General features: G+C 39.1%; 1 protein-coding gene across 2 annotated transcripts in view; it reads right to left on the reverse strand.

The window, feature by feature from the left end:
- The window catches only part of CNTNAP4 (contactin associated protein family member 4), a 271612-nt gene that overhangs the window by 23212 nt on the left and 221616 nt on the right, over positions 1-26784 (reverse strand). The window contains exons 16-19 of one of the 2 annotated variants that reach the window (XM_070451515.1): positions 19559-19711; positions 16391-16609; positions 2580-2819; positions 877-1101 (exon numbers count right to left, since the gene is read on the reverse strand). In XM_070451515.1, the coding sequence (XP_070307616.1) occupies positions 877-1101; positions 2580-2819; positions 16391-16609; positions 19559-19711 (837 nt within the window). Of the gene's footprint in view, positions 1-876; positions 1102-2579; positions 2820-16390; positions 16610-19558; positions 19730-26784 lie in introns of both variants that reach the window. The other variant, XM_070451514.1, reaches the window with a different exon arrangement.

Genomic DNA, 26784 nt, shown 5'->3' on the forward strand with positions numbered 1-26784 from the left:
TAGGGTGAGATGAATAGTTTTAAGCCAAACTTACTATTAGAGTTAATACTACTCATTTAATTGCCTGCAAAGATGTCAGTAAATCTACTTCATAGGATATCTTTCAGTTTAACAAATATATGTAGATAAACTTCAAGCTCAAAATATATATTGTGAGGAGGAATATACTTATTGAACAATATTTTTTCTAATTTGGCATTCAGTGCCCTTGGGCCATATTTGATTTAGTTGAAATGATATATCTGCATGTTTGTATGTACCTTTGTTTTCCTCACCCAGACAATTTATTCATAGAATTTTATATCTCTAACCCAGATAAAGGGACGAGAACAACAGTAAGTGGGTGTCTGTAGCACACACATCCTAAACCACACACTATTATCCTGCACTGATGTACCCATGACTACTTTATTGCCGAAAATCAGAACCAAGAGATGGACATTTTCTTATACATAATGCTAATTAGTTAACATTCTCTCAAAACTTCTCTACTTTGATTTGAAGGAAATATTTGTTATGTACAAACAGGCATTTTATTTCAAAATGAACCAGAAAATTGGTACTGACAATCACATGGAACAGTAAAGATTTTCTAGCAATAATAAATTATAATAAATATTTTATCTACAGAAATTAAAAATTCACACAGAATATGTTAAATTACCAAAACTATAAGGCTATAAAGGCATTTTAAGTATTTTAAATAATCCTTTTAGATTACATTTGCCCGACAGCACTGAAAAACAACACTGAATACACCAAGCAGGCACACTTTTTTTCCTGTTTGTAGTCTGAGAAGCAAGAACATGAGAATTATCCATATTATTACGGATCTAACGCTCTGATACTATTTTCTCTCATCTGAACAGCACTCACCATTTTTGGCAATGATAATGGAAAGGTACTCTTTATAAAAGGAACTCAGATAGAGCAGTAGGCTTGGCGTCCGTGTTGTGCGGAAGCTAAACTTGATCGTTTCCCTGCTCAGCCTGGTGTCACCATGAAACGAAGCCGCGTGGGAGCTGGAATTCTTACTTAAGGAGTAATTTTCTTGAAAATTGTAAGTCACAGATGAGCCAGATCCAAAATAGGCAGAAATCTCTGAAATGATAAGCACAATTTTATGTTAAAAAACTGAAGAACAAGGATTGTTCAGTGGTCTCAGTTATGATACTTTTTAAATTTAAAAAATAACTATCCAAATTTTAAAAAATCATTTTACTTACATAAGTGATTTTAATACTTAGGATTTATTCATTTAGGATTAGTATTTATTAATTTAGGATTAATATCCTAAATTCATACACATACACACACCCCCAATATATCTATATAAAAATGAAGAGGATGGTGGAAGGGGCAACTAGTTTGGGATTCCAGAACTCTTCCCTTCCTCACTGTACGGGTGCTGAATGTGATCTCCAGGTGATGTGCATGGATAATGTGGCAACATCTCCACTCAGTGCTTCAGGGGTTTTGTCTGTTTGTTTTACTTTTACTATGCACAATATTCGTTTTAAATCCTATATACTATGTGGATGCAGAATAACATTCCCGATTACACTTTGCAAGATGACCTGGAAATCATTTAGATTCAGAAAATGAAGACATGCTCTTGTAAAGAAATGGTCTTAGTTCTAACTTTAAACAGGAGAATTATAGAAAGGCAGAAGCAGTGGTTGATTACCCAAGGTTGATTTTAAATGATGTTATTCCTGATGAAAAATAGATGATTTGAAGAGTTAATTTTGGTCAACTTTCCTTTAAATAATCCCAAATGTTTTTACTGCAAAGTAGGATTGCTTCAGTTTGAGGCCAATTTTCATTAGTCTCCTTCAGGTAAAGGTTCAGTAGTCCAGAAACACTTAAGTAAAGCAATTGAATTAAACTGGATGACAATTTTCTATGAGGAACAATGAAGGTGTAGCAAATGTTTGTCTATTCACAGAAGTCTGTTCAGAACACTGAGTGCTACACTCAGCTTTTCCCTTCTTCCATGACGTGGATCAGTGAACAAGACCAGCTGAAAAATGGTCCACTGTTTCACTTCACCAACAGAAAGTCGGCATTTCATAGAACAAGGTGCCTGAGTATCTCTATTTTGTTACACATTGATGCTCAATGGAAAAGTTATTTCTAGTCCTGTTTGCTAAATAATATTTGTTTGCTCAAACAACAAGGCTTCCCAAATGTCTTTGCATGGCTGGCCGTCTTCAAAAATAACAACAATGCTTGTAATGATTTTAAAAATGAGAACTGCCCCCATGGGACTGGCTGTTGACACCTGTATTATTTAAGAGCATTAACAGTAGATAGAAAACAGCAAATGGAGCGGCTGACACTTTATACCACTAGAGGCAACTATTAGAAGGTTTATCATTAAAAGACAGTTTTTAAAGAACTGAGGCAAATATTTAAGTAATGTCGTGTCATGGGCATAAAATAGGCAATTTGCCCTCCCCCAAAAAAGTGTTCAGGAATGGAAATATTTGTGTTTTAAATAGTTACAAAGGAAAGAACTGCTGGAGCTTTTATTCACGTGGGGTCGGTCTTGCTGGGGGGACCCATGTCACACTCACCATCCGAGCAGAAGGGCCCGGCGTACGCGGAGGAGGTGCAGTCACAGGAGAACCCACTGGGCTTCTCCCTGCATGCGCCCCCGTGGTGGCACAGCCTCCCGTAGCTGCTGCAGTGCCCTGCGCACCCCGGCTCCACTCCTGGGGTCACCCTGGCTCTGTCTTCCAGGTCCAGGGCCTCTCCGTTCAACTGCAGAGACCGAATGCAGCCCAGGAAGCCCCTCTGCCGGGTGGCCGTTCCACCTACAAGGCAAACGTTGCACATGCGAACAGGTTGCGGGCTGTTTTGTTCAGGATGTTAAGACCAATCAAGACTGAGGCCTCACAGAGGCCAAAATCATGGCCTTAAACAGAGAATGGCCAGAGTTGGAAGGGTCTATATGCTTTTGGAAGCATGATTTGTGACAAAATACTCTTAAAAGAATTCATAGAGATAAAATTCATTGATTCATTTTTTTCCCCCAAAGGTTGAATTTGTTACAGATTTGTTTTCTAAAAGAGTTTTATAAAACTTTAAATTAGAGACTTTTAATATCAGTCTTTTTTATTTTAAAGAACAAATTAAAGGCTCTATTTCACTTTCATTCAAAATAACAGTGATATGTACTGACATTCTTATGTAGAAACTAATTTTTTCTTGCAATTTTTAATAAGCATATATTTGTGGGTGGAGGGGGGCATGGCAACCCACTCCAGTATTCCTGCCTGGAGAATCCCATGGACAGAGGAGCCTGGTAGACTCCCCTGAGGTCACATGGAGTCACAAAGACTTGGACAGGACTGAAGCTTCTTAGCATGCATGCAGGCAGGCACCACACACGTGCTTGTCTTTCCATATTGAAACCTAATCCTGATGCCGGGACAGCCTTCATTAGTGAGAATTATGAAGGAATCCCTGAGTTCTTCTAATTTGACAGTGCATTAATGTGATCTTTTGATCATTATCCTTTCATCAAAACACGCAGGATCAGATTGAGCGCCAGAGTATCTGCTTTTGTTGGGTGTATTTCCCAGTGAATTTCTTCCTAGTGTTGGACCAGTGTTTGTTGCCTTAAGATTGGAAAGATTCTCAACAATATTGGGGAAGTGGATTAATGGAGACACACAGTGGTGTAACATTTACTGAATGACAGGTAACAACATGCACTTACCAAGCCGCCCTTGAAGAGGTTCTAAGAGTTTGGGAAGAATCAGACCCTGCCATCCTAAAGGCAACAGAGGAGGAAATGGAGATCCACTCCAGTATTCTTGTCTGGAGAATTCCAGGGACAGAGGAGCCTGGAGGGCTGTAGCACATGGGATCGCAAAGAGCTGAACATGACTGAGTGGCTAACACACACACATCATAAGGCAGAGGTCCTCAAATGTCAGGAATATGAGTATCTCATGGGAAGGCTTCTTAAAAATACAGGCGTAGGCTCCCAAGAAATACTGATTGTGGTGGGCCAGACATAAGGCTGTGAATCAGACTGAGACAGTCACTGGACTCCAGTATATAAAGCACTGTCTCAATGGGAACGAAACCTCTGAGTGCACTTGGACATACAACAGTGCCCAGGAATATCAATAAATTAAAGCTCAGAACTTGAATTAGGGAAATAGTGTCCTAATCTAAATAATCTGGGTGATTTACCCAGAAACACTTAGATGTTCTTAGAACCTCTGAAAACGAGCTTCATCTTCTGAACAGATGATGCCATCTCACCGCCAGGACTGTATACCCGCTCCATACCTGTTCTCTCTTCCTAAAATGTGTTCACTCCCTCCTCCCTCACTTCATCTAGCGAGCTCCTAATCTAGCCCCATTTATGTAAGGTCTCCTTATTCTCAGAGATTAAAGAGGTGGGTTTTTTGTTTAATTATAAAGCCAGAAATTTTCCAGAAAGACCCTACAAAAATATGCCTTTGTCATCATCCAGCAAGCTTTACATTTGAACAATTTACTTTGTATATTACCGGTGTCTCTCCATCAAAATACACATTCAGTTAGGGCTATTTCAATCACACTGAAACCCCAGCACACAAACAGCACCTGACATGTAATTTGTTGTTGTTCAGTCAACTCTTTGCGACCTCGTGGACTGCAGCATGACACTCCCTTGTCCTTCACTAGCTCACACATAATAGTGTTGCAGTAACTATTTGTAACTACAGCTAAATAAGCATTAGTCATAGCTAAGTATTAATACTCAATATACTGTTAGTAATCAACACACTCATTCATGAAACTGATTGTAGTAGCAGCTGGGAGCATGGTGCTTCAAAAGTTGAAGAGGGGTACATTTCCTCACAGGGATGTTTGGGTCCCTGGGACTGAGAACATCGATAAAACTCAATGAATATTTCTGAATAAATTAATTCTATGTTTTTGCACAATGACATACCATGAAGACAAAACTAAAAGAAGCCTGGACTCATGGTGGAACACAACTCAGATTCATAGATGTAATGCTCCCAAATAACATCCTAATTTATGTACTTAAAAAATAATTGCAATATATAGGGGAACTATATGTAACTTTGTTATGTTTAAAAAAAACTGGTGAGAATGGCAAAAATAAATAAATACAGCCTATTTTTGCCATTCTCACCAGTTTTTTTTTAAACATAACAAAGTTACATATAGTTCCCCTATATATTGCAATTATTTTTTAAGTAGATAAATTAAGATGTTTATTTGGAGTTTCAACACCAAACTCTCAAAAATTCATAGAATGAATAGACCAAAAAATATAAGGACATAGTAGAGCTGAAAAGCACTATGAACCAATTCAACATAATTAAGATTTATACAATTTTCACACAACAGGAGGATACAAATTCTATTCAAGTTCTCATAGACTATAAACCAGGAGAAACTGGTACATATCCAGGGACATAAAACAAGGTGCAAAATTTTCATGGTCTAAAGGTATTGAGTCAAATGGCTGTATTAAATGTCTATATTCAAATGGCTTCAGCTGACATAATTTGCAGCTCTTCAATGAAGAATATGAAAGCCGTAAGGGGGTGGATGTCATATGCTCTATTTATAAGTCCAGAATTCGTGTGGCATGGAGCCAGACACCGTACAATTCCAGGCTCCTGGGCAAGGCAGGAAGGAGCTGATGTTTCCCCGGAGTCCAGAGTCACTGTCACCCTGCTGCGCTCCGCCTAGGGTTCTCAGTCTTCTGCAACCCCTGGCGCCTCCCTGCATCCCTCATCTCCAGGACATCTTCCTTCCACATCCAGGTCGCTGTTACCTTGACTCAGTAAGAATGTCTAGGGCTCAGTCAAGTCTGTGACAGAGATTCTTGGGGCATCCTTGCTGGCGTTCTCTTTTCTGGGTAAGGAGGGCAGCCTGCAGCCTTGGTTTTAGCTCTGGCCCAGGCACTCTTTGGAGGAGGGCCAGATGCTATGAAGTCTGCATTAGAGGTGTGTATTCCTGGTGTATTTCACTGACTTCATGTTACAGTATTTTAAATCATGCTGTAGAGTTTATAGTACACAGCACCACTAAATCACAGTCTGTTATGCATTTGTCACTCTGAAATATCCACAGGCTCTCTGATTTAGGGGTTTATCTCAGTCTGCCAGTGACATAATAATAACTAAATAACCTGGAGTCCAACAACTTAAAAGACATCCATTTTCATCAGCTCCAACTCATTCATTCTTGTTTGTTTTCTGCTGTTTTTGTTGCAGATGAGAAACTAGAGGCACAGACAAGTTCAGGGACTAGCCCGTGGGCATAGCTGAGAAATTTCAGAATAAACACGTTTAGTCAGAGGCAGAGTGAAGACAAAAACCTACAGTGGGGGACGCCTCCTGCCTCTCCACACCAAAACCCGGTCAAAAAAGAAGAGTTTCATTTTCTTCTCCTCGGATCACTCGATTTCAATGGCATTTCAGTCCTGGGTAAGATAATTTAGCAGCTCTTTTCTGGACACTGTCTGATACTGGAGGTACAGAGTTATATCAGTGGGTCTTGGTCTCACAGATCTCACGGTCTAGCAATGGGTTTAGAAAGGGAAACATGGGCATAGCATGATGTCAGAGGTAGAAATAGACACCAAGTGGAGAGGAAGGTCAGAAGACGGGGATATTCACAGGTAGAAATACATGTACATACGTGTGAAATGCATGCTTAAACAGCATCTGTAATAGTGAGAGGAAAATCAACACAGTTTGTAAATAAGATTTCTTGATTCTTTAAAAAGTTTCGTGTGTGTGTGCTCAGACACGACTGAGTGTCTGACTCTTTGCGATCCCATGGACGGTAGCCCACCAGGCTCCTCTGTCAACGGGATTTCCCAGGCATGGAGTGGGTTGCCATTTCCTTCTCCAGGGGATCTTCCCGACCCAGGTATCAAACCTGCGTCTCCTGTATTGGCAGGCGATTCTTTACCACTAAACCACCTGGGAAGCCCTTTTAAAGAGCTAATGTTTGCCTAATCAAATAGCTTTAAATTACATTTTTAAATTACCAAGAAAATGTGATGTCCAATTAAATAAACATTTGCAGCACATGGATATTGAAGATTTTTACTTTACCATTAGGCTGCAAGTTACTAACCTCTCATTTTAAGATGTAGCTGTTCAGGAAAATATGGCTCATGTAAATAGGGTTAGGCTTGAAAGCTTAATTAGGCATTCCAACGACTTCTCCAGGTTAGAGGATGTCCAATTAAAATGAGTTGCAGTTTGATTAATTGATTCTGGATGTTTCTGCTGAGTTATTATGTTTGGAACCGTCTTCCAATTAATTTTCTATCAATTTACCTGCCATACTGTATCAGATATAATGGATTCTGGAACTTCATATACACTGGGTATTTTGTGAAACAAACACCCAACCTTTCTATGTGGATGAACACAACCGAATCTGTTCACTTACACAACAGGATTGGGATATTGCACCTAAATAAGTGTGCTAGGTGCTGAGCGAAGGCTGAGTCCAATCCTCTTATCACGTTCCGCACTCTCAGGAAGTTAGACTAGGTGACAGATGCTATTGACGCAGAGGGCAAGCTGGCTCTTTCCTCTGCCAACTTCCCACTACTCCTGTGGCAGGAAGACCTTTAATTTTTCAATGGCAAATTATTTATGTGCTGCGCTCGAATATAATTGAGGATTAACCAGGAACTGTGCAATCCATCCAGGGGCCTTAGAAGAACAAAGAAAGCAAGATCCCCCAAAATCCAAAGTTGCAGAGGCTTGTTGGGCAGAGGACAGGGGCTCTCTCTGAGCAGGGCAGTCTGCAGAGAATGGCAGGGAGGCCCTGGCCACGGGCCTTCCGTGGGGACAGGGAAATGACTGGGCATGCGGGCGGGGCCGGGACCGGGTCAGGGGACCGTGCTCTGCACATCACACAGCAGATCTTCCCGGCCATCCCCGAGGTCCGGGGGAAGACGCGGCCTTGCAGGAACAATAGCATCAGTTCGTGTAAGTGCTGAGGCTGGAAGCCCAGCTATAGTTTTGCCGTGGAACATTCCTCACTGAACAAAGAAAGCCCTGCAAGGCTAGGAAGAGCAGGACTGTCCTCCCTCAAGTTCAAAGAGCTATGATGGCTGAAAGAGGAGGGTGGTGTAAGAAAGCATGTCACAGGCAGACAAGTCAGTCACTTTTCCCTGAACCAGAGCCAGTGATGAGCACAGGTCCTGGCGGCAGCCGCAAGGGGGAAAATGGGTCTGCTCAGAGTTGGGGCCACAGTGCTGAGTGGTTTGACCATACTAAGGCCTGTTTTTCAAAGAAATGAAACTTGGTGCTATACATCATATTCTCTGATCTCAAGAGATCCCATCTGAATTCTGATTTTAGTCAACAGTCACTCAAGATTGCCGCTGGACAAGGAAAAGTCCACTGGGAGCTTCTCTGGCTAATCATGAAATTGACGCCTCAAAGAGAGAAGAAAAAATTTGAAATAAATGATATGATTACATTACAGAGCAACACGACTTTTATTGCACTGAACTTTGATAATGAGGGAACATATTTAGGACTACAAAGGAAAATTAGCCTGTAATAAAAATTATTCAAGCATCAAGTTGTTTGGCATTCTCTTCCTGTAACTGTATTTTAGCCTATCTAAAACAAACAGAAAGCAAAGAGAAAGAAATCCAGAATATATTATAATTAAGAACTTCTGCTCACCAAAAGACATCAGCAATGTGAAAATGCAAACCATAGAGAGAAAGGAAAATATCTATAATAAATGAATCTGTAAAGGACTCACCCACTATTTATATAAAGAGCTCCTAAAATTTTTTTAAAAGAAGACAACCCTGTAGAAAATGGGCAACAGATCTGAACAGCCACTTCAAAAAGAATGATATCCAAATGGTCAACAGAGATTTGGCAGTGTCTACTAATGCTTGACATATGCTTATTCCTATGACCCAGTAATTCCACCCCTAGGTACACAACCAACAGGTATACAAGCATATGTTCACCAAAAGACCAGCACAGCATTGTATTTGTAATATGCAACTTTGAAAGTATGCAAACATCCATCCACAGTAAATAAATATATCTTTGTTCTGGTACTGTCCTGATACTGCCCTGTGGCTCGGCTGGTAAAGAATCTGCCTGCAATGCAGGGGACCTGGGTTCAATCCCTGGGTTGGGAAGATCCCCTGGGGAAGGGAAAAGGCTACCCACTCCAGTATTCTGGCCTGAAGAATTTCATGGATTGTAACGTCCATGGGGTCACAAAGAGTCAGACACAACTGAGCGACTTTCACTTTCACTTTTTTGGTACTGTCAGTGTCCAGAAAGCTCCCCAGGCAATGTGAACGTGTGACTAGGTTGAAAACCAGCCTTCAGAGCTTCAATATGTTAGAGTTCAGCATTAACCTTTGTGTATGGTATTTAGAAACTGTTTGCTCAAGATAATAAATATTTGTAGATTTGATGCAATTCAAATGCAATGCAAATGACTTCAGAGTCTACATCAGGCGTCCTTACTTCTCCTTCGGGTCCTAGTCCCAAAGTATTGAAATGAAGTTTGCCCCATTTAGAAACCTGCCAGTGAAAGAATTCAGGCTGCAAACAAAAATTGCAGAGCTGGTTGAATGAAAATCAATTCAAGGCTAATTTAAGATGCTTCTAAGAAAAATGCTGAGTTTACAAACCAAAATAGAAAATGACCACTGTCACATTTCAGCTTTAAAAAAATGATTGATTCTTTTCTCTGCATCATTTCCGTGGCTGGAGAATGGCTGTGGGTGTATAATCACAGCAGTGACTCTCAACATTGAGTCCCCCATGTCTACAAGGTCAAGGGCATATGTTTAATACACCAATCAGCACTGAGTTCCTAAACTTATTTTTTAAGATAGGGAATAGCACCTCTGAATAGGACTATTTAACTAAGACATGTCATGAATCACACACAAACAAAAAAGGACAAAGTGAAAGAATGTGAAAAGGTTGGTAAAGACCCAGTGCCATAATTTAGAACAAGATTGGAGAAAGATGGGCTACAGATAGGAGGGGAATCATCATTTTTACACTAAAAAGCAATGTGATGGCTGAGATTTTCTGGGGAGAGGGAAGATGTTCTCCTGTTTCTCATGTGACCATCACATCAAGGTTAACTTTTACATACAAAGATTTCTGTTCATGATTTCATTACTCCTTCATTTTGCATGCCATCCTACAGTTTAGATTAGTTGAAGATAGTTATACTAATATCAGGAGCTACATGAATTGTTCAAGTTCTTGTTTGTTATAATTCTGTGGTGTAGTTGAATCTCTGAAACTTATGTACCACTTCCTTATGCCTATTTCAACTGCTAAGTGTAATTGTTGCTCAGCTGAATCACATTTTCAGTCATGTTTTCTATTTAGTTTTACTGATTTTGCTCAGAAATAAAAAGATTTTGCTCATTAGTCTTGCCTCAGAGTCTCACTCTGAGATGTGAACACACTTTATTATTGGTCCTTAGAGGACAGAGTGAAGCAAGCGATGGAGAAAATACACTGGTTTCCTTCATGTTATCCTATTGCAGTGCTCACTTCTGAGAGGCTGCCAAAACCTCTCATCTCAAAAAAAAGGTAACATAAATCAACACAGACCTGGCTATGGTAGCACAGACAGCTGGAGGAGAGAATTTAAATCAAGATTAACATATATTCAAATATCTGCAACCTTTTACTTACAGGGAAAAGTGTTAAAGAGAGTATCTCAAACAGGCAAATTTCTACATTGTTGAAAATTCTACTGTTTCATGTTTGTAGTACTACAAAATCACTTTATTTGGTATTTGAAATAGTCCACAACGAGTTTACTGTTTTGTGCTTTGCAGCTGCTAGGTCTCTTCAGTCGTGTCTGACTCTGTGTTAGGCATAGACGGCAGCCCACCAGGCTCCGCCGTCCCTGGGATTCTCCAGGCGAGAACACTGGAGTGGGTTGCCATTTCCTTCTCCAATGCATGAAAGTGAAAAGTGAAAGTGAAGTTGCTCAGTCGTGTCCAACTCTTCGAGACCCCATGGACTACAGCCTACCAGGCTCCTCTGTCCATGGGATTCTCCAGGCAAGAATACTGAAGTGGGGTGCCACTGCCTTCTCCAGTTTTGTGCTGTTTGGTTATAAATAAGAAGCTGAATTTTTTTATAAAAACTACTGAATGCTGGGGTAATAACATAATCTAACTTTGACCAACTGATACACTAACCTTGGTATTTCAGCTTTGCCCTCTATTTATAAAAATTGTGCTTCCATATAATTTAAAATATCATCATCACCATCATCAGTGTCTCAATTTAAACATTTTTATTAGGAGAAAAAGTGATGCTGAAAACTACAGGCTTACTCTTTTCGATTACACTTATCTCATTTATTTGTCCTGATCCCCAAATACAAATGATAGTCATTATGCACCCTTGAAAATACTGATTAGTCATAATTATTTTTAATATGGATGGGTGAACTACAAATTAAACTCTTGAACCTGTAAGTAAGGGAAGTGAAATTGCCCTTTAAGATTTTAGCCAGAAAATCAATTATATTGGATTAAAGCAGAGATTCCCAGTCACCCACAGGAGTCCAGACTCTGGGAGTTGACTTAACTCAAACAATGTGAAGGCATTACTAAGTGGAGAAACAGTTTCTAAGAGAAGATCCCTCTACATCTGCCATGTACTGGCAAAGAACACTTGAACAAAGCAGCCCAACTTCCTGGTGACAGTGATGGGTGGGTGGAACCTCACTGGGGAGGCGGGTTATTTTCCCCAGACTATGAAGAATACCCAGGGGTCTCTTCCAGGCTGGTGAGACTGTGGTTTGGACTGCATGGTGGGGCCACGGAACAGCTTTAATCCTGCTACAAGTTAGGATAAAGGAAGAAAACAAGAAAAGCTAACTCCAGGTGATATTAAAAACTGAGACATGATGTGAGTAATGCAGAGAACTTGCTGAAGGATATTAGCAGGAGTCAATGGCAAACACGAGCAGAGATAACCAACCCGTTAGTAAGCGGTGTACACCTCCGTTTAAGACATGCCCCAACTCTCTTTATCACCATCTCCCCTCTGGCCCATGCCGCCACGATCTCTCTCGGGGACTAAAGCCGTGGCCTGCTTCCACCTTTTCCCTAGTAAGAGAGAAGGTGGAAAACAGAAATTAGACCATTCCACTCATCTGAGCCTTTAGAATAAAATCCAAAGTCCTGACCATGGCCTTATAATATACAACTCGACCTCACTTCACACCATCCTCTCCTCCCACACAAATTCCATCCTCAGACCTCATGACTTGCTCCTTACTTCCCGAAGCTCATCCCCACTGCCCGGAATTCTCTTCCTTCGGATGCTCACAGGGATCCCGCTGCTTCCGCTGGCCCCTGTTCCAGTGTAAGGTCCTCAAGGAGGACTCCAGTGAACACCTCACTTGAAACAGAAGTCTGCAAACCAAACTGTCTGAGGTCTTATCCCACTTTTACTTTGTGTATTTATCGTTATCTGAAATTTTACATATATGTGTATATCCATGCTTGTGTGTGTATGTATATACATTGTTATATATATATATGGAATGCAACGTCAAGTGGGCCTTAGGAAGCATCACTACAAACAAAGCTAGTGGAGGTGATGGAATTCCAGTTGAGTTATTTCAAATCCTAAAAGATGATGCTGTGAAAGTGCTGCACTCAATACGCCAGCAAATGTGGAAAACTCAGCAGTGGCCACAGGACTGGAAAAGGTCAGTTTTCATTCCAATCCCTAAGAAAGGCAATGCCAAAGAAGGCTCAAACTACCACACAATTGCACTCATCTCACACACTAGCAAAGTAGTGCTCAAAATTCTCCAAGCCAGGCTTCAACAGTACATGAGCTGTGAACTTTCAGATGTTCAAGCTGGATAAAGAAAGGCAGGGGAACCAGAGATCAAATTCCCAATATCTGCTGGATTATCAAAGAAGCAAAAGAGTTCCAGAAAAACATCTGCTTTGTTGACTATGCCAAAGCCTTTGACTGTGTGGATCACAACAAACTGTGGAAAATTCTTAAAGAGATGGGAATACCAGACCATCTGACCTGCCTCCTGAGAAATCTATATGCAAGTCAGGAAGCAACAGTTATAACTGGACATGTAACAACAGACTGGTTCCAATAGGGGAAGGAGTACCTCAAGGCTGTATATTGTCACCCTGCTTATTTAACTTATATGCAGAGTACATCATGAGAAATGCTGGACTGGATGAAACACAGGCTGAAATTAAGATTGCCAGGAGAAATGTCAATAACCTCAGCTATGCAGATGACACCACCCTTATGGCAGAAAGCGAAGAAGAACTAAAGAGGCTCTTGATGAAAGTGAAAGAGAAGAGTGAAAAAGTTGGCTTAAAGCTCAACATTCAGAAAACTAAGATCATGGCATCTGGTCCCATCACTTCATGGCAAACATATGGGGAATCAGTGGAAACTGTGATAGACTTATTTCTTTGGGCTCCAAAATCACTGCAGATGGTGATTGCAGCCATGAAATTAAAAGACACTCCTTGGAAGGAAAGCTATGATCAACCTAGACAGCATATTAAAAAGCAGAGACATTACTTTGCCAACAAAGGTCCGTCTAGTCAAAGCAATGGTTTTTCCAGTAGTCTTGTGTGGATGTGAGAGTTGGACTATAAAGAAAGCTGAGTGCCAAAGAAGTGATGATTTTGAACTGTGGTGTTGAAGAAGACTCTTCAGAGTCCCTTGGACTGCAAGGAGATCCAACCAGTTCATCCTAAAGGAAATCAGTCCTGAATATTCACTGGAAGGACTGATGTTGAAGCTGAAACTCTAATATTTTGGCCACCTGATGTGAAGTACTGACTCACTGGAAAAACCCTGATGCTGGGAAAGATTGGAGGCAGGCGGAGAAAGGGACGACAGAGGATGAGATGGTTGGATGGCCTAACCAACTCAATGGACCTGAGTTTGAGTAAGCTCCAGGAGTTGGTGATGGACAGCGAGGCCTGGCGTGCTGCGATTCATGGGGTCACAAAGAGTCGGACATGACTGAGCAACTGAACTGAACTGAACTGAACTGATATTTATATATGTATTTTTTTGTTTTGTCTCTTTGCCTTTATTTTGTTTTTATTCTTTTTTTGGCTGCTTCTTGCCTTTTCCCCAGAAATATACTCTCAGGAAGGCAGAGAACTACCTTTTGTCTTAATAAGTGCTACATCAAACTAGCTGTGATTATTACTAGTTTTTTTTGTACTAGTTTCACCCACTTTATGCTAATTCAGTATAACCTTTTAATTATAATTTAAATTCCATTGAATCTTCCCAAAGGGGAAAGGTATTTTCATCGAGAAATTTAAAAATGCTGATTTAATAGTAATGTTGAAAACTGACAAATTATGATATTATCTTGTATGTATTATTCTATTAACTTGGTTGGGGTCCTTTCCTAAGAGTAGTTCAGTCTTACAGTAGAGGTAAAGATAAAAATAGACCTCTATATGGCCTCTTGGCAATCAATGATGTGTCTCCACCTAACGCTGCAAGACTTTCTTTCAACATGAGTCCATTTTTTAATATAATTACATTAACCACTTCTATTTACTCAGTTAGCTATGAGTAGGAAGGAGGGGACTATAAAAAGAGATTTTTCTCAATAGACATAACTTTTTCCAAAGATCTTTCTTTCTGCTTTTCCTTTTAATTTTCAATGATTTTGAAAATACAATAAAGATTTCAATTTCTAAACCTTTCTAATAACACAATCATGCTTGATTTTAACATATGGGAATATAAAAATCCTAACCAATATTCCCCATAAAGATAAAATCTCTTAGATCCTTATTAAAATTATAACACATGACTGAGGTCAAAAGACTCAAGTCTGTCCTAATATATCATTCTGTTTCATAATAGTATTTCTATCCATTACAACTACCCTAAAAACAAATTAAGGCCAAGCTTCCTATCAGACACAATACACAGTGACTCCATTTCTAGGAAGTTAAAATTCATACAAAGAATGAAAGGTCATGCCCAGGCAAACTGCAGCAGATTTCACTGAAAAATTCGAGGACTGTTTCAGCTTTCTCAATTTCTAAGAACAGGAAGGCTATTTCCTAGATCCTGACAGATTTTAAATTGCCATACCTTTTGCTGTGACCATCTCTTATTGTTTGTAACTCAAGAAATATCTGTGTCAATTTCCTGACTGAGCTCCTAGCATGTTATTAAAAGAAAAGTTATGAATTTCCTCTCATGTTTTCTTTATTATTTCCATACCCTTCAATCAGCTTCATCCCTCCCAGTGAGAGAGCTTAAAACAAGGCCATTAAACAAGAGAAGATGTAATGGGGATCTGATGAGAATTCTGCTCTAAAACATAACTCTTACAAAGGCTTGAAACAGTTTCTGATAATTTACAATTTATCCTGAGTGACAGTGCTGCTGTGTCCTCATTTACACTAAAATACGTGAAAAGTGATCAAGTAAAAGATAATTCCTTGAACTTCATGATCAATAAGTCCTGTAATTAGCAAAGATGTAAAACAAACACACTCAGAAGGATTCTCCTATCAAGTCTATACCTACCAAATGAATGTAACTAGAAAATAAAGGAATAACGTTTGGATATAAATATAAAGTAGGTGATCAGAAGACATCAGAAAAATGGGAAAATAATGGACACCAGTAGAACTGGTATAACTGGTCAAACCATGAATGCTAGAACACTTCGCTCATGCTGGATTTTTTTTTTTTTTTCTTTTTCCTGCCATTGGCTTGTTTTTGGCAGGGATCACTGGCTGGTGTCAGTTGGATTTACAAGAAGGGTTATTCGACTTCCTGGGGAACAAAGGTAAACAAGTCCAACATCATACTAAAGACACTAACATTAAAAAAAAAAATTGGAACAAGTCACATAGTCTGGAAAATTAAGAATATTTATGTTAAATTTATATGGTTCCCTATGTCAATTACATCTCAACAAAACTGGAAATGAAAAGAATGCAGGTTTATGAATTAGTCAAACACAAATGTGAATTTCATTACTAGGTGGGTTTCTGAAGGCAAGAGATTTCAGCCTCCTGCACCTCAGTTACCTTGTCGGTAAAACTGGGATAATATCCATTGCACAGGTTGGTTATGAGGAAGTAGTCAAAACACCCAGTGCAGCCTGGAATGTAAGTTCTCAATAGATGGTGGTTTGGGGGCGGTGTTATCATTACCTTATCAGTTCAGTTCAGTCCCTCAGTCGTGTCTGACTCCTTGCGACCCCAGGGACTGCATCATTATCTACAGTTGGCGTTAGTTTCTCTTGGCCTATCTCTGCACTGACATTATACAATTAAAGACAAACTGTCCACAGCAGGGCTTACCCACGAAGAGCTGACTGTTGAGCTGCAGGAGGACATGCCCATCTGCCGGGGCCGGCTGCGTCCTTGGTGAGAGCTGATCCACTTGAACTGAGGCCTCCTTCATGTTCCTCTCAACCCTGACGTAGTGCCACTTGTTGTCGTTGAAGTGAGTGGGTGACTGCACTGAGATTTCAAAAGGCCCATTTCCCACATCAAACGAAAACGTCACAACTGCAGGAGCTGGAAGCATCAGACATGAAAATTGTTCGCGTTAGTCCCTGTGGTGGGGGTGCTCAGTCTGCAATACCCTCAGGAAGAGCCCCATTGCATCAACAGTCACTAAACATGAAGGTAATGGTTTGCATTTGCATGCGATGGAAGAAACCAGGGATGTTGGTGCAGAATAGACATGGAATGAGACATTAAAATGCATTTGAGTTTTGGGGGGAAAATGGATTCTAACAAACTCATCACTGGAGTTAACTGTTCATATTGACAAAAACTAAAGCTATTTGTTTGTTTAGTCTCTCATTCGTGTCTGACTCTTTTGCGACCCCATGGACTAGAGCCCACCTGGTTCCTTAGTCCATGGGACTTTCCAGGCAAGAATACTGGAGTGATTTGGCATTTATTCCTTTAGGGGATCTTCCCAACCTAGGGCTCAAACCCATGTCTCTGCATCAAAGCTTCAGGATTTATTTGATTTCAAAAGCATGCAATATACTTTTGATATCAAAATATTAATAGCAGTCTAAGAGGACAGGTTTGTGACATTGTACAGGAGACAGGGATCAAGACCATCCCCATGGAAAAGAAATGCAAAAAAGCAAAATGGCTGTCTGAGGAGGCCTTACAAATAGCTGTGAAAAGAAGAGAAGTGAAAAGCAAAGGAGGATAGGAAAGATATTCCCATTTGAATGCAGAGTTCCAAAGGATAGCAAGGAGAGATAAGAAAGCCTTCCTCAGCGATCAATGCAAAGAAATAGAGGGAAAACAACAGAATGGGAAAGACTAGAGATCTCTTCAAGAAAATTAGAGATACCAAGGGAACATTTCATGCAAAGATGGGTTCGATAAAGGACAGAAATGGTATGGACCTAACAGAAGCAGAAGGTATTAAGAAGAGGTGGCAAGAATACACAGAAGAACTGTACAAAAAGATCTTCACAACCCATATAATTACAATGGTGTGATCACTCACCTAGACCAGACATCCTGGAATGTGAAGTCAAGTGGGCCTTAGAAAGCATCACTACGAACAAAGCTAGTGGAGGTGATGGAATTCCAGTTAAGCAATTTCAAATCCTGAAAGATGATGCTGTGAAAGTGCTACACTCAATATGCCAGCAAATTTGGAAAACTCAGCAGTGGCCACAGGACTGGAAAAGGTCAGTTTTCATTCCAATCCCTAAGAAAGGCAATCCCAAAGAATGTTCAAACGATCGCACAATCACACTCATCTCACATGCTAGTAAAGTAATGCTCAAAATTCTCCAAGCCAGGCTTCAGCAATAGGTGAACCATGAACTTCCAGATGTTCAAGCTGGTTTTAGAAAAGGCAGAGGAACCAGAGATCAAATTGCCAACATCCACTGGATCATCGAAAAAGCAAGAGTTCCAGAAAAACATCTATTTCTACTTTATTGAGTATGCCAAAGCCTTTGACTGTGTGGATCACAATAAACTGTGGAAAATTCTGAAAGAGGTGAGCATACCAGACCACCTGACCTGCCTCTTGAGAAACCTGTATGCAGGTCAGGAAGCAACAGTTAGAACTGGACATGGAACAACAGACTGATTCCAAATAGGGAAAGGAGTATGTCAAGGCTGTATATTGTCACCCTGCTTATTTAACTTATATGCAGAGTACATCATGAGAAATGCTGGGCTGGAAGAAGCACAAGCTGGAATCAAGATTGCTGGGAGAAATATCAATAACCTGAGATATGCAGATAACACCACCCTTATGGCAGAAAGTGAAGAGGAACTAAAAAGCCTGTTGATGAAAGTGAAGGAGGAGAGTGAAAAAGTTGACTTAAAGCTCAGCATTCAGAAAACTAAGATCATGGCATCTAGTCCCATCACCTCATGGGAAATAGATGGGGAAACAGTGGAAACTGTGATAGACTTTATTTTGGGGGTTCCAGAATCACTGCAGATGGTGATTGCAGCCATGAAATTAAAAGACACTTGCTCCTTGGAAGGAAAGTTATGACCTACCTAGATAGCATATTAAAAAGCAGAAACATTACTTTGTCAACAAAGGTCCATCTATTCAAGGCTATGATTTTTCAAGTGGTCATGTATGGATGTGAGAGTTGGACTGTGAAGAAAGCTGAGTGCCGTAGAATTGATACTTTTGAACTGTGGTGTTGGAGAAGACTCTTGAGAGTCCCTTGGACTGCAAGGAGATCCAACCAGTCCATCCTAAAGGAGATCAGTCCTAGGTGTTCATTGGAAGGACTGATGCTGAAGCTGAAACTCCAATACTTTGGCCACCTGATTCGTAGAGTCGACTCACTGGAATAGACCCTGATGCTGGGAGGGATTTGGGGGCAGGAGGAGAAGGGGACAACAGAGGATGAGATGGTTGGGTGGCATCACCAACTCAATGGACCTAAGTTTGAGTAAACTCCAGGAGTTGGTGATGGACAGGGAGGCCTGGCGTGCTGCGATTCATGGGGTCACAAAGAGTCGGACATGACTGAGCAACTGAACTGAACTGAACTGAACTGAAGAGGATATCAAAACAATATGGCTGGTTGATCTAATTAATTTTTAAACTGAGTATTTGGATTTTTTTAAAATGTTTAATTTTTCTGAATTTAAAAGACTTTTAAAGTTGGTTCTAGAGAATACTAATAATTTCCCCAAATTATCACATGTTAAATATTAAATAATTTTCTTGCAAAAAATGCTATCTTAATATATTTTTTTTTCCCAAAGGACACAATGAAAAATTTGGTTGATAATGTAGAAATACAGTATTTTAAAAATTAGTTACAGAATTTACTCCTAAACCCCTGGAATAGGAAATGGCTACCCACTCCAGTACTCTTGCCTGGAAAATCCCATGACAGACAAACCTGGGGGGCTACAGTCCACGAGGTGACAGAGTTGGACACGACTGTACACTCACTCATTACTCCTAAACAGAATTCACAGACGTCTAAGGAAAAGACGACTTACAGCGTAGCTCTATCCGTATGAAGTCGGTAATCCCCAGGTTCTCTAAAAACACCCCAGATGAAGCTGTTGTCTTGAAGAAGAAAGACACATCTGCACTCAGCTCTCCATGGAAAGTAGGAAAATGGAGGTAGGATGCCTCGGTATTGAAGGAAGCTGAATTCCAAAATAACTCTGTTTTATTTTTAAGGAAAAAATAAGAATGGAAACAAATTCACAAATGACATAACTACATTTTCTATTTTTTGCAGTTTTACTATTAAAATATTGCTCATTTATACAAACCTGCTTTTCTTTTGTCTGTTTACTATACAGTATGCAAAACATGAAAATATGATGAGAGATTTTACAAGGATTGAAATTCTGGGTTCCTTCCAACACAGGACAGGAATGATGACCACACTAAAGGTCTGCAAGTCATATTTCACATGAAGGAAAAACTCCGAAGCCTAAATGCCAAAGCACTACGGTAAGATCTGCCAAGCATTAATAGACAGTTTTTTTATAATTTGAAAATTGAAACACCTTGCATTACTTTAAATAACAAAAACTCTTCAGAAGCTCAAAGTTTTTTTTGTTCTGACACTCCTAATACATGTTTTACAGAGCTACACCCTCAACAAACTGTTTTCATTAATGGACTTTGTGATTTTTTTAAACTGAGAATGGCAGTAAAAATATTCTCATCTAATTAAAGATCAAGACACTACTTACTCTGTGCTATGCTGATAGTCTCAAAGAGAAAATGCTCTTTTCATCCTAAATTATCCTTTACTCTGCTTGCAACAGTGAGGAAAAAGGCTCTCAAAAAATTTTAAATGCTCAAAATAAGAAGGTGAGAGTGTTTCAAAATTGAAGTATACTAAGACATTCGCAAAAAATTATGTGGACTATATAGTGAAAGTGAAGTCGCTCAGTCGTGTCCGACTCTTTGCGACCCCATGGACTACAGCCTCCCAGGCTACGGGATTTTCCAGGCAAGAGTACTGGAGTGGGCTGCCATTTCCTTCTCCAGGGGACCTTCCTGACTCAGGGATTGAACCCGGGTCTCCTGCATTGCAGGTAGACGCTTTACCCTTTAAGCCACCAGGGAAGCATATAGTTAATTATAATTTCTGTCATATAGAAATACAACTTCTTCACTTTGCCACTTTTTTTTTTGTTATCTACAAGTTTTCTTTTGAAAAAAAAATATTCTGGGTCTTACATAGCAGAAAATATGGGGAAAAAAATACACATGCAGTGGCATGAAGTGACAGGCGTGAAATTCAACTGGATACATGTCGTTGATGAGAAGCATTATTGGAGCAATGAACTATGCAAGTTGTCAACACATCAAAAAGAGATATACATCTTGAGTTTTAAGCAACTGCCTTCATATGTACTCACAACACTGAATAAAATTCGACTAAATCACCTTCCTGGAAGAAAGACTTATTGATCCTCTGAAGTTAGAACACAGGAATTTCAAAACAACGATTCATTATGCTAGTAGAGAACAGAAAGGGAGTTAGAGTTAAAGTCACAAACTTGACTTGGCTTCTATTTATTCCTTAAGATTGTCATTTCTTTTCTATAAATTCTGGATCCAGACAGTGTTTATACCTATTGTATTTTTTCTGTATTTCCTATGAACCTGATTCAAAAGTCAATCCCCAGCTCATATGTGGACAATTTTAGAGCTGAGTTTACTCAGTTGAGAATACACTCAAAGGGACTTTTTTCTCCCTACAGCCGAGGGAAACTGTATATTTTCTGAGTATGTCAAACTTTGCCCTTATTTCCATTTTACAGCTATTTATATGCCTAGACATTTTACTTTCTAGGAAAGAGAGCAAGAAAATGCAAAATATCAAGCTAGGGGTAATAACACACTGGTTTCTTAACAGTTCTTACCTGATCTATTTTTAGAAGGAATTAAATGTCTGTCTGCTGAAATGTATAAATGTTAAAAAAAAGCTGTAACTTTAAATTATGGAATATTATTAAATCTTGCTCTTTTGGACTGATTACTAAGAGGAACACTCAGAAATACTTGAAGGTCTAAATTAGATAATATTACTATAAGAATGTAATATTCCATTGGCTTCATTTTAAAATCACAACCAACCCAACAGAGCATCATTCAGGGAACTGGTTCAAATAGAGGAACAAATTCTTCGAATGTTGCTATCTTTACAATGAATGCTTCTACAGTAGTGAAAACAATTTATTATCTTAGGTAGTTTAAGCACTCTCACATACACAGTACCTCGTTTGTCTAGTTAGCAAACCTTATTTTACAGACTCACAGTAGGTAAAAACCTAAGAACATTTACCTGAATTAAGAAATTACTCCTAATTCACAACAATTATAAAGAAAGCCAAGGCCAATATTTCCGTGATCAAATAACATTATTGACATTTGACAGCGAAGCTCTTTACAGACTGCCAAGAAGCACCTGGGAGGATGTGGGTTGCCTCAGAGAAAGAAGGGGAAGGAAAGAGGAGGCGGAGCAGACCCCAGCAGGCATGGGGCAGCTGAAGCGCAGAGGATTTCATGGCTGGGGTGGTTTAAAAATTCCTAGGCTATGCCTACAGCAGACCTGAATGCAAACGCCTACTGTGTGAATGCTCTTTGTCGTGCCAACAAAACATCACCTGCAGCAACACAGATGAACCTAGAGATAATCATACCAAGTGAATTAATTCAGACAATGACAGTTATCATATGAGCCTTACACATGGAATATGAAAATATGATACAAATGAATTTATTTGCAAAACATAAATGGACTCACAGACACAGAAAACGAACTTAGGGCTACCAAAGGGGAAAAGTGGAGGGCAGGGAGGATAAATTAGGAGTTTGGGATTGACATGTGTGTGTTAGTCACTCAGTCATGTCCAACTCTTTGTGATCCCATGGACTGTAGCCTGCCAGACTCCACTGTCCATGGAATTCTCCAGGCAAGAATGTTGAAGTGGGTTGTCATTCCCTTCTCCAGGGGATCTTCGTGACCCAGGGATCAAAACCAGGTTTCCTGCATTGCAGGTGGATTCTTTACCACCTGAGCTACTAGGGAAGACCTGATGTATGCATATTACTGTACATAAAACAGATAGTCAACAAAGACCTACTATATAGCACAGGGAACTCTACTCAGAATTCTGGAATCACCTATATGGGAAAAGAATCTGATAAAAACAGATATAAGTATACGTAAAAATGTATTATTCTAAGTAAATAATAATTAAATAATAATTACTATAGTCTCAATTATATTCATTATAGGGTACTAGAGATATGGAAAGATTCCTTCAGGTATACCACTTATTAACTTTCTAGAATTCAAAACAAATTGCATGAATAATAGGATTCATATATTTTTTTTACATAGAAAAGAAAGATGTACCCAGTGTTTAATTCTATACATAAGGTAAAAAGAGCCCATGGGGGAAAATTAACTTAGTAGAATATTAAGATTACAATTAATTTTTTAAAAATCTGTTTTACCAAACTTTTATTTATATCATTTATTAATGATACTGATTCTCTTTTTAAAAGCAAATATATTTATAGGGACAGAAAGTAGATTAGTTGGCTGGGAAGATGGAAAACTGAAAGATGACAGAGGCTAAGAGGCCTAGAGTTCTTTCTAGGATAATGAAAATGTTCTAAAATTCACTGTGGCAATGGTTACACAATGCTATGAATACACTAATAGTCACTGAATAGTTCACTTTATATGGTGAATTGCACAGTATATGAATTACATTTCAATAAAGATGTTTTAAAAAAGGACAATATTTGACAAATCAGTTGTTTTTTAAGACACTATGTTTTACTTTTAAAATCAAACTGCATGACATGCTAACACCTCCTTTCCTTCTTTCTCACTTCTTTTTTCAAAAACCACTTATATGAGGTATGACTGACATGTAAAAAGCTATACATATTTAGGGTATACAACTTGATGAGTTTGGTAACACTACCTTTCTTAAAAGTGAATAAATTAAAATGAAAATACAGAAATGCTAAGGCAAGGGATAATCTACTAGTCAAAGGAATCTTTCTGAACACTTAATTATTTTAAAAAGCTCAAAATATGGGTTTCCTTAATGAAAATTTTTATTTTGAGATAACCATAGATTTTCATGGAGTTGTAGGAAATAATAAAGATTCTGTGTACCCTTTACCTAATTTCCCCCAATGATTATATCTTGTAAGACTATGGTCCAATATCATGACCAGGGCATTGGCATGGATATACTTAAGGCACGGAACATTTTCATCACTATGCTTCACTCTTTTTTTTTTTTCTTCCCATTTACGTTAATTAGTTGGAGGCTAATCACTTTACAATATTGTAGTGGTTTTTGCCATACATTGACATGAATCAGCCATGGATTTACATGTGTTCCCCATCCCGATCCCCCCTCCCACTCCCCTCCCCACCCCATCCCTCTGGGTCTTCCCAGTGCACCAGCCCCGATCACTTTCATGCATCCAACCTGGGCTGGTGGTCTGTTTCACCCTTGATAATATATATGTTTCGATGCTACACCGAGGAAACCAGATCTGAAAGAGACACGTGCACCCCAATGTTCACCGCAGCACTGTTTATAATAGCCAGGACATGGAAGCAACCCAGATGCCCATCAGCAGACGAATGGATAAGGAGGCTGCGGTACATAGCTTCACTCTTAAAGGCACACCCTCTTCCACCCTGCCTTCAGGCCCTCTGTAACCCCAGGCAGCCACTAATCTGTTCTGTCATTTGAGGAACCCTCTACAAATAAAGGTGTACAGCATGTAGTCTTTTGAGACTGATAATTTTTTCACTCGTAATTATCTCTTAAGATTCATCTGGCTTGTTGTGTATGTCCATAGTTCATTCCTTGTTACTGCTGAGTAGTGTGGCATGGCACGGATGCTCCACAATTTATTTAACTATGTGCTTGCTGAAAGACATGTGGGTTGGCTTCAGTTTTCAGTCATTACAAATCAAGCTGCTAAGAGCATCCTTCTGCAGGTTTTTGTACAAATAAGTCTTCAGTTCTCTGGGATAAATGCCAAGGGGTATAATCAGTGATTCTAAAGAGAGTTGCATGCTTTTTTCTTTTTTTTTGAAACTGCCAAAAATGTCCAGAGTTGCAGTATCAATTTACATTCCCAGCAGCATGTATGAGTGATCAGTTTCTCCACATTCTGACCAGAATTTGTGTTGTCACTAATTTTTTTTTAATTTTAACCATTCTGAAAGGTGTATGATGCACAAGCAGATAGAAGAAGGTAAAGAGGGGAGACAGAAGAGAGACAGAAGAAAGAGAAAAAGCAAGAAGAGAGGAGGGGGTAACAAGGTGGAGAAACTTTAACAACATGAGATAAAGGAAGCTCAAGGAAAGAAAATATGATAAAACCCAAGGCTTAAAAAATAAAAAGAATTTACTAATGGTGAAGGGTTACCAGAGAAAGTGGAGCTTGCAAAATTATATTATATGATTATCAGTTAAAATGGAATTGATCCTCATTCTTTTTAATGGTTTATATGTAGTCTGCCAAATGGAACAGGACTCTGTCAAACGGAAGAGAAATTAACCAAATCACTAGTCAATATCTTTTTCCAGTCTAAGAATACAACTTCTGCAAAGTTATTTATTGCCTACATGCACCTTTGATTATTTAATGCATTCTGGGCAGCTGTGATTTCTCAGACAGTTGAACAAGTCGATGCAGGCAAAATGAAGAAACTAATTTCAATGACAAGGGTTTCTTAGAACAAGAAACTTAGAACAATCTTTTCAAACCATGTAAGTTCTGAGGGTGTCTTGATTAGACATGAAATTTCAACGCAATGAATTAACTGAGAAGAAATACATTTCACAAAATTAGTAGAAAAATTCAAATGTCAAAGAGCTTAAAAAAAATACTGGCTTGTCACATAATTACTGAGAACAGAAATTTAGATCACGCTCACAACTCCTGAAACAGATTATAAAATGCAGGCATATCTTTTACCACAACATATCCTGTTTTAGGAGAAAGTAGCAGCATACACACTGCGTTGTTAAGTTACTGACCTGTGAGGTTAACTATTCCTTCGATAATCCAGTCAGAAAAAGCAAATCATCTCAAACTGGAAAAGTCAGAATTTCCCACAGCAACATTAAAAATCAGAAGATAAAGGAGCACTGTCTACAAATTTCTGAAAGAAAATGTAGTGAGCCTAACTTTTTTTTTTAAGTATTAAGGTAACAGGTAAGTCTTACCAAATTTGCAAGAATTCTGAGAGTAAAGCACATACAAGCTCTTTGGTGAAAAGTAAAAATAGAACATCAATTCATAACGAAATATGAATCAAAAGGTGTCCATCAAAAGACACCTTAAAAAGCTAGAAAAGACAAGGCTTGAATCTCTTAGTGCAAGTCCAGTAGGATATTATATACAAACTGCTGAAGAGTCACACTCAAAAACATTACATCACTTTCTTATGAGGTTAAACACAGGGTTACCTTACACTCCAGAAGTTCCACTCCTAAATGTATACTCCTAAGAAGTGGAAATACAAATGTCCAAAAAAACACACTTAGACACAGATGTTCACAGCAACATTATTCATAATAGACAAAAAGTGGAACCAACACAAATGGCCAACAACTGATTAGTAGATGATCAAAATGTGGTGTATCCATACGAAGGAATGACTAGGTCTTAAAAAATAAAGAACATTTGATACAATCTACAGTATGGATAAACTTTGCCAATGTGATGCTAGGTGAAAGAAGCCAATTGCAAAGATCCCACATTCTGTGTTTTCACCTGTATGAAATGTCCAGAATCGGTAAGTCTGCAGAGATAAAGAGTAGATGCCTGGTTGACTAAGGTTGGAGTGGGAGTTTGGGGAAAATGGGAAGTATGCTAACAGGTACAAGTTTCTTTGTGGGGTGTGAAAATGCTCTAAAATTGCTTGTGGTGATGGTTATACAACTCCATTTAATATACTGAAACACCATTAGATTGTACACTTCAAATAGGTGAATTACAGGGCACATGGACTGTATCTCAATAAAGCTGTTACCAAAAAACAACATAAAATTAAACCAGCCAACTTCATTTTAGAGTTCTGAGGCAACCAACATTCTCAAGTGTGTGCCAGCTCAGGAAATGCGACACGCTTGAGTCTTTCTAGAAGAAAAAAACAAAGAAAATATCATTACCTGAAAATACAATTCATCTAAGAAGAAAA

This window comes from Odocoileus virginianus, chromosome 20 (assembly GCF_023699985.2).
Source record: "Odocoileus virginianus isolate 20LAN1187 ecotype Illinois chromosome 20, Ovbor_1.2, whole genome shotgun sequence".
Taxonomy (NCBI): domain Eukaryota; kingdom Metazoa; phylum Chordata; class Mammalia; order Artiodactyla; family Cervidae; genus Odocoileus; species Odocoileus virginianus.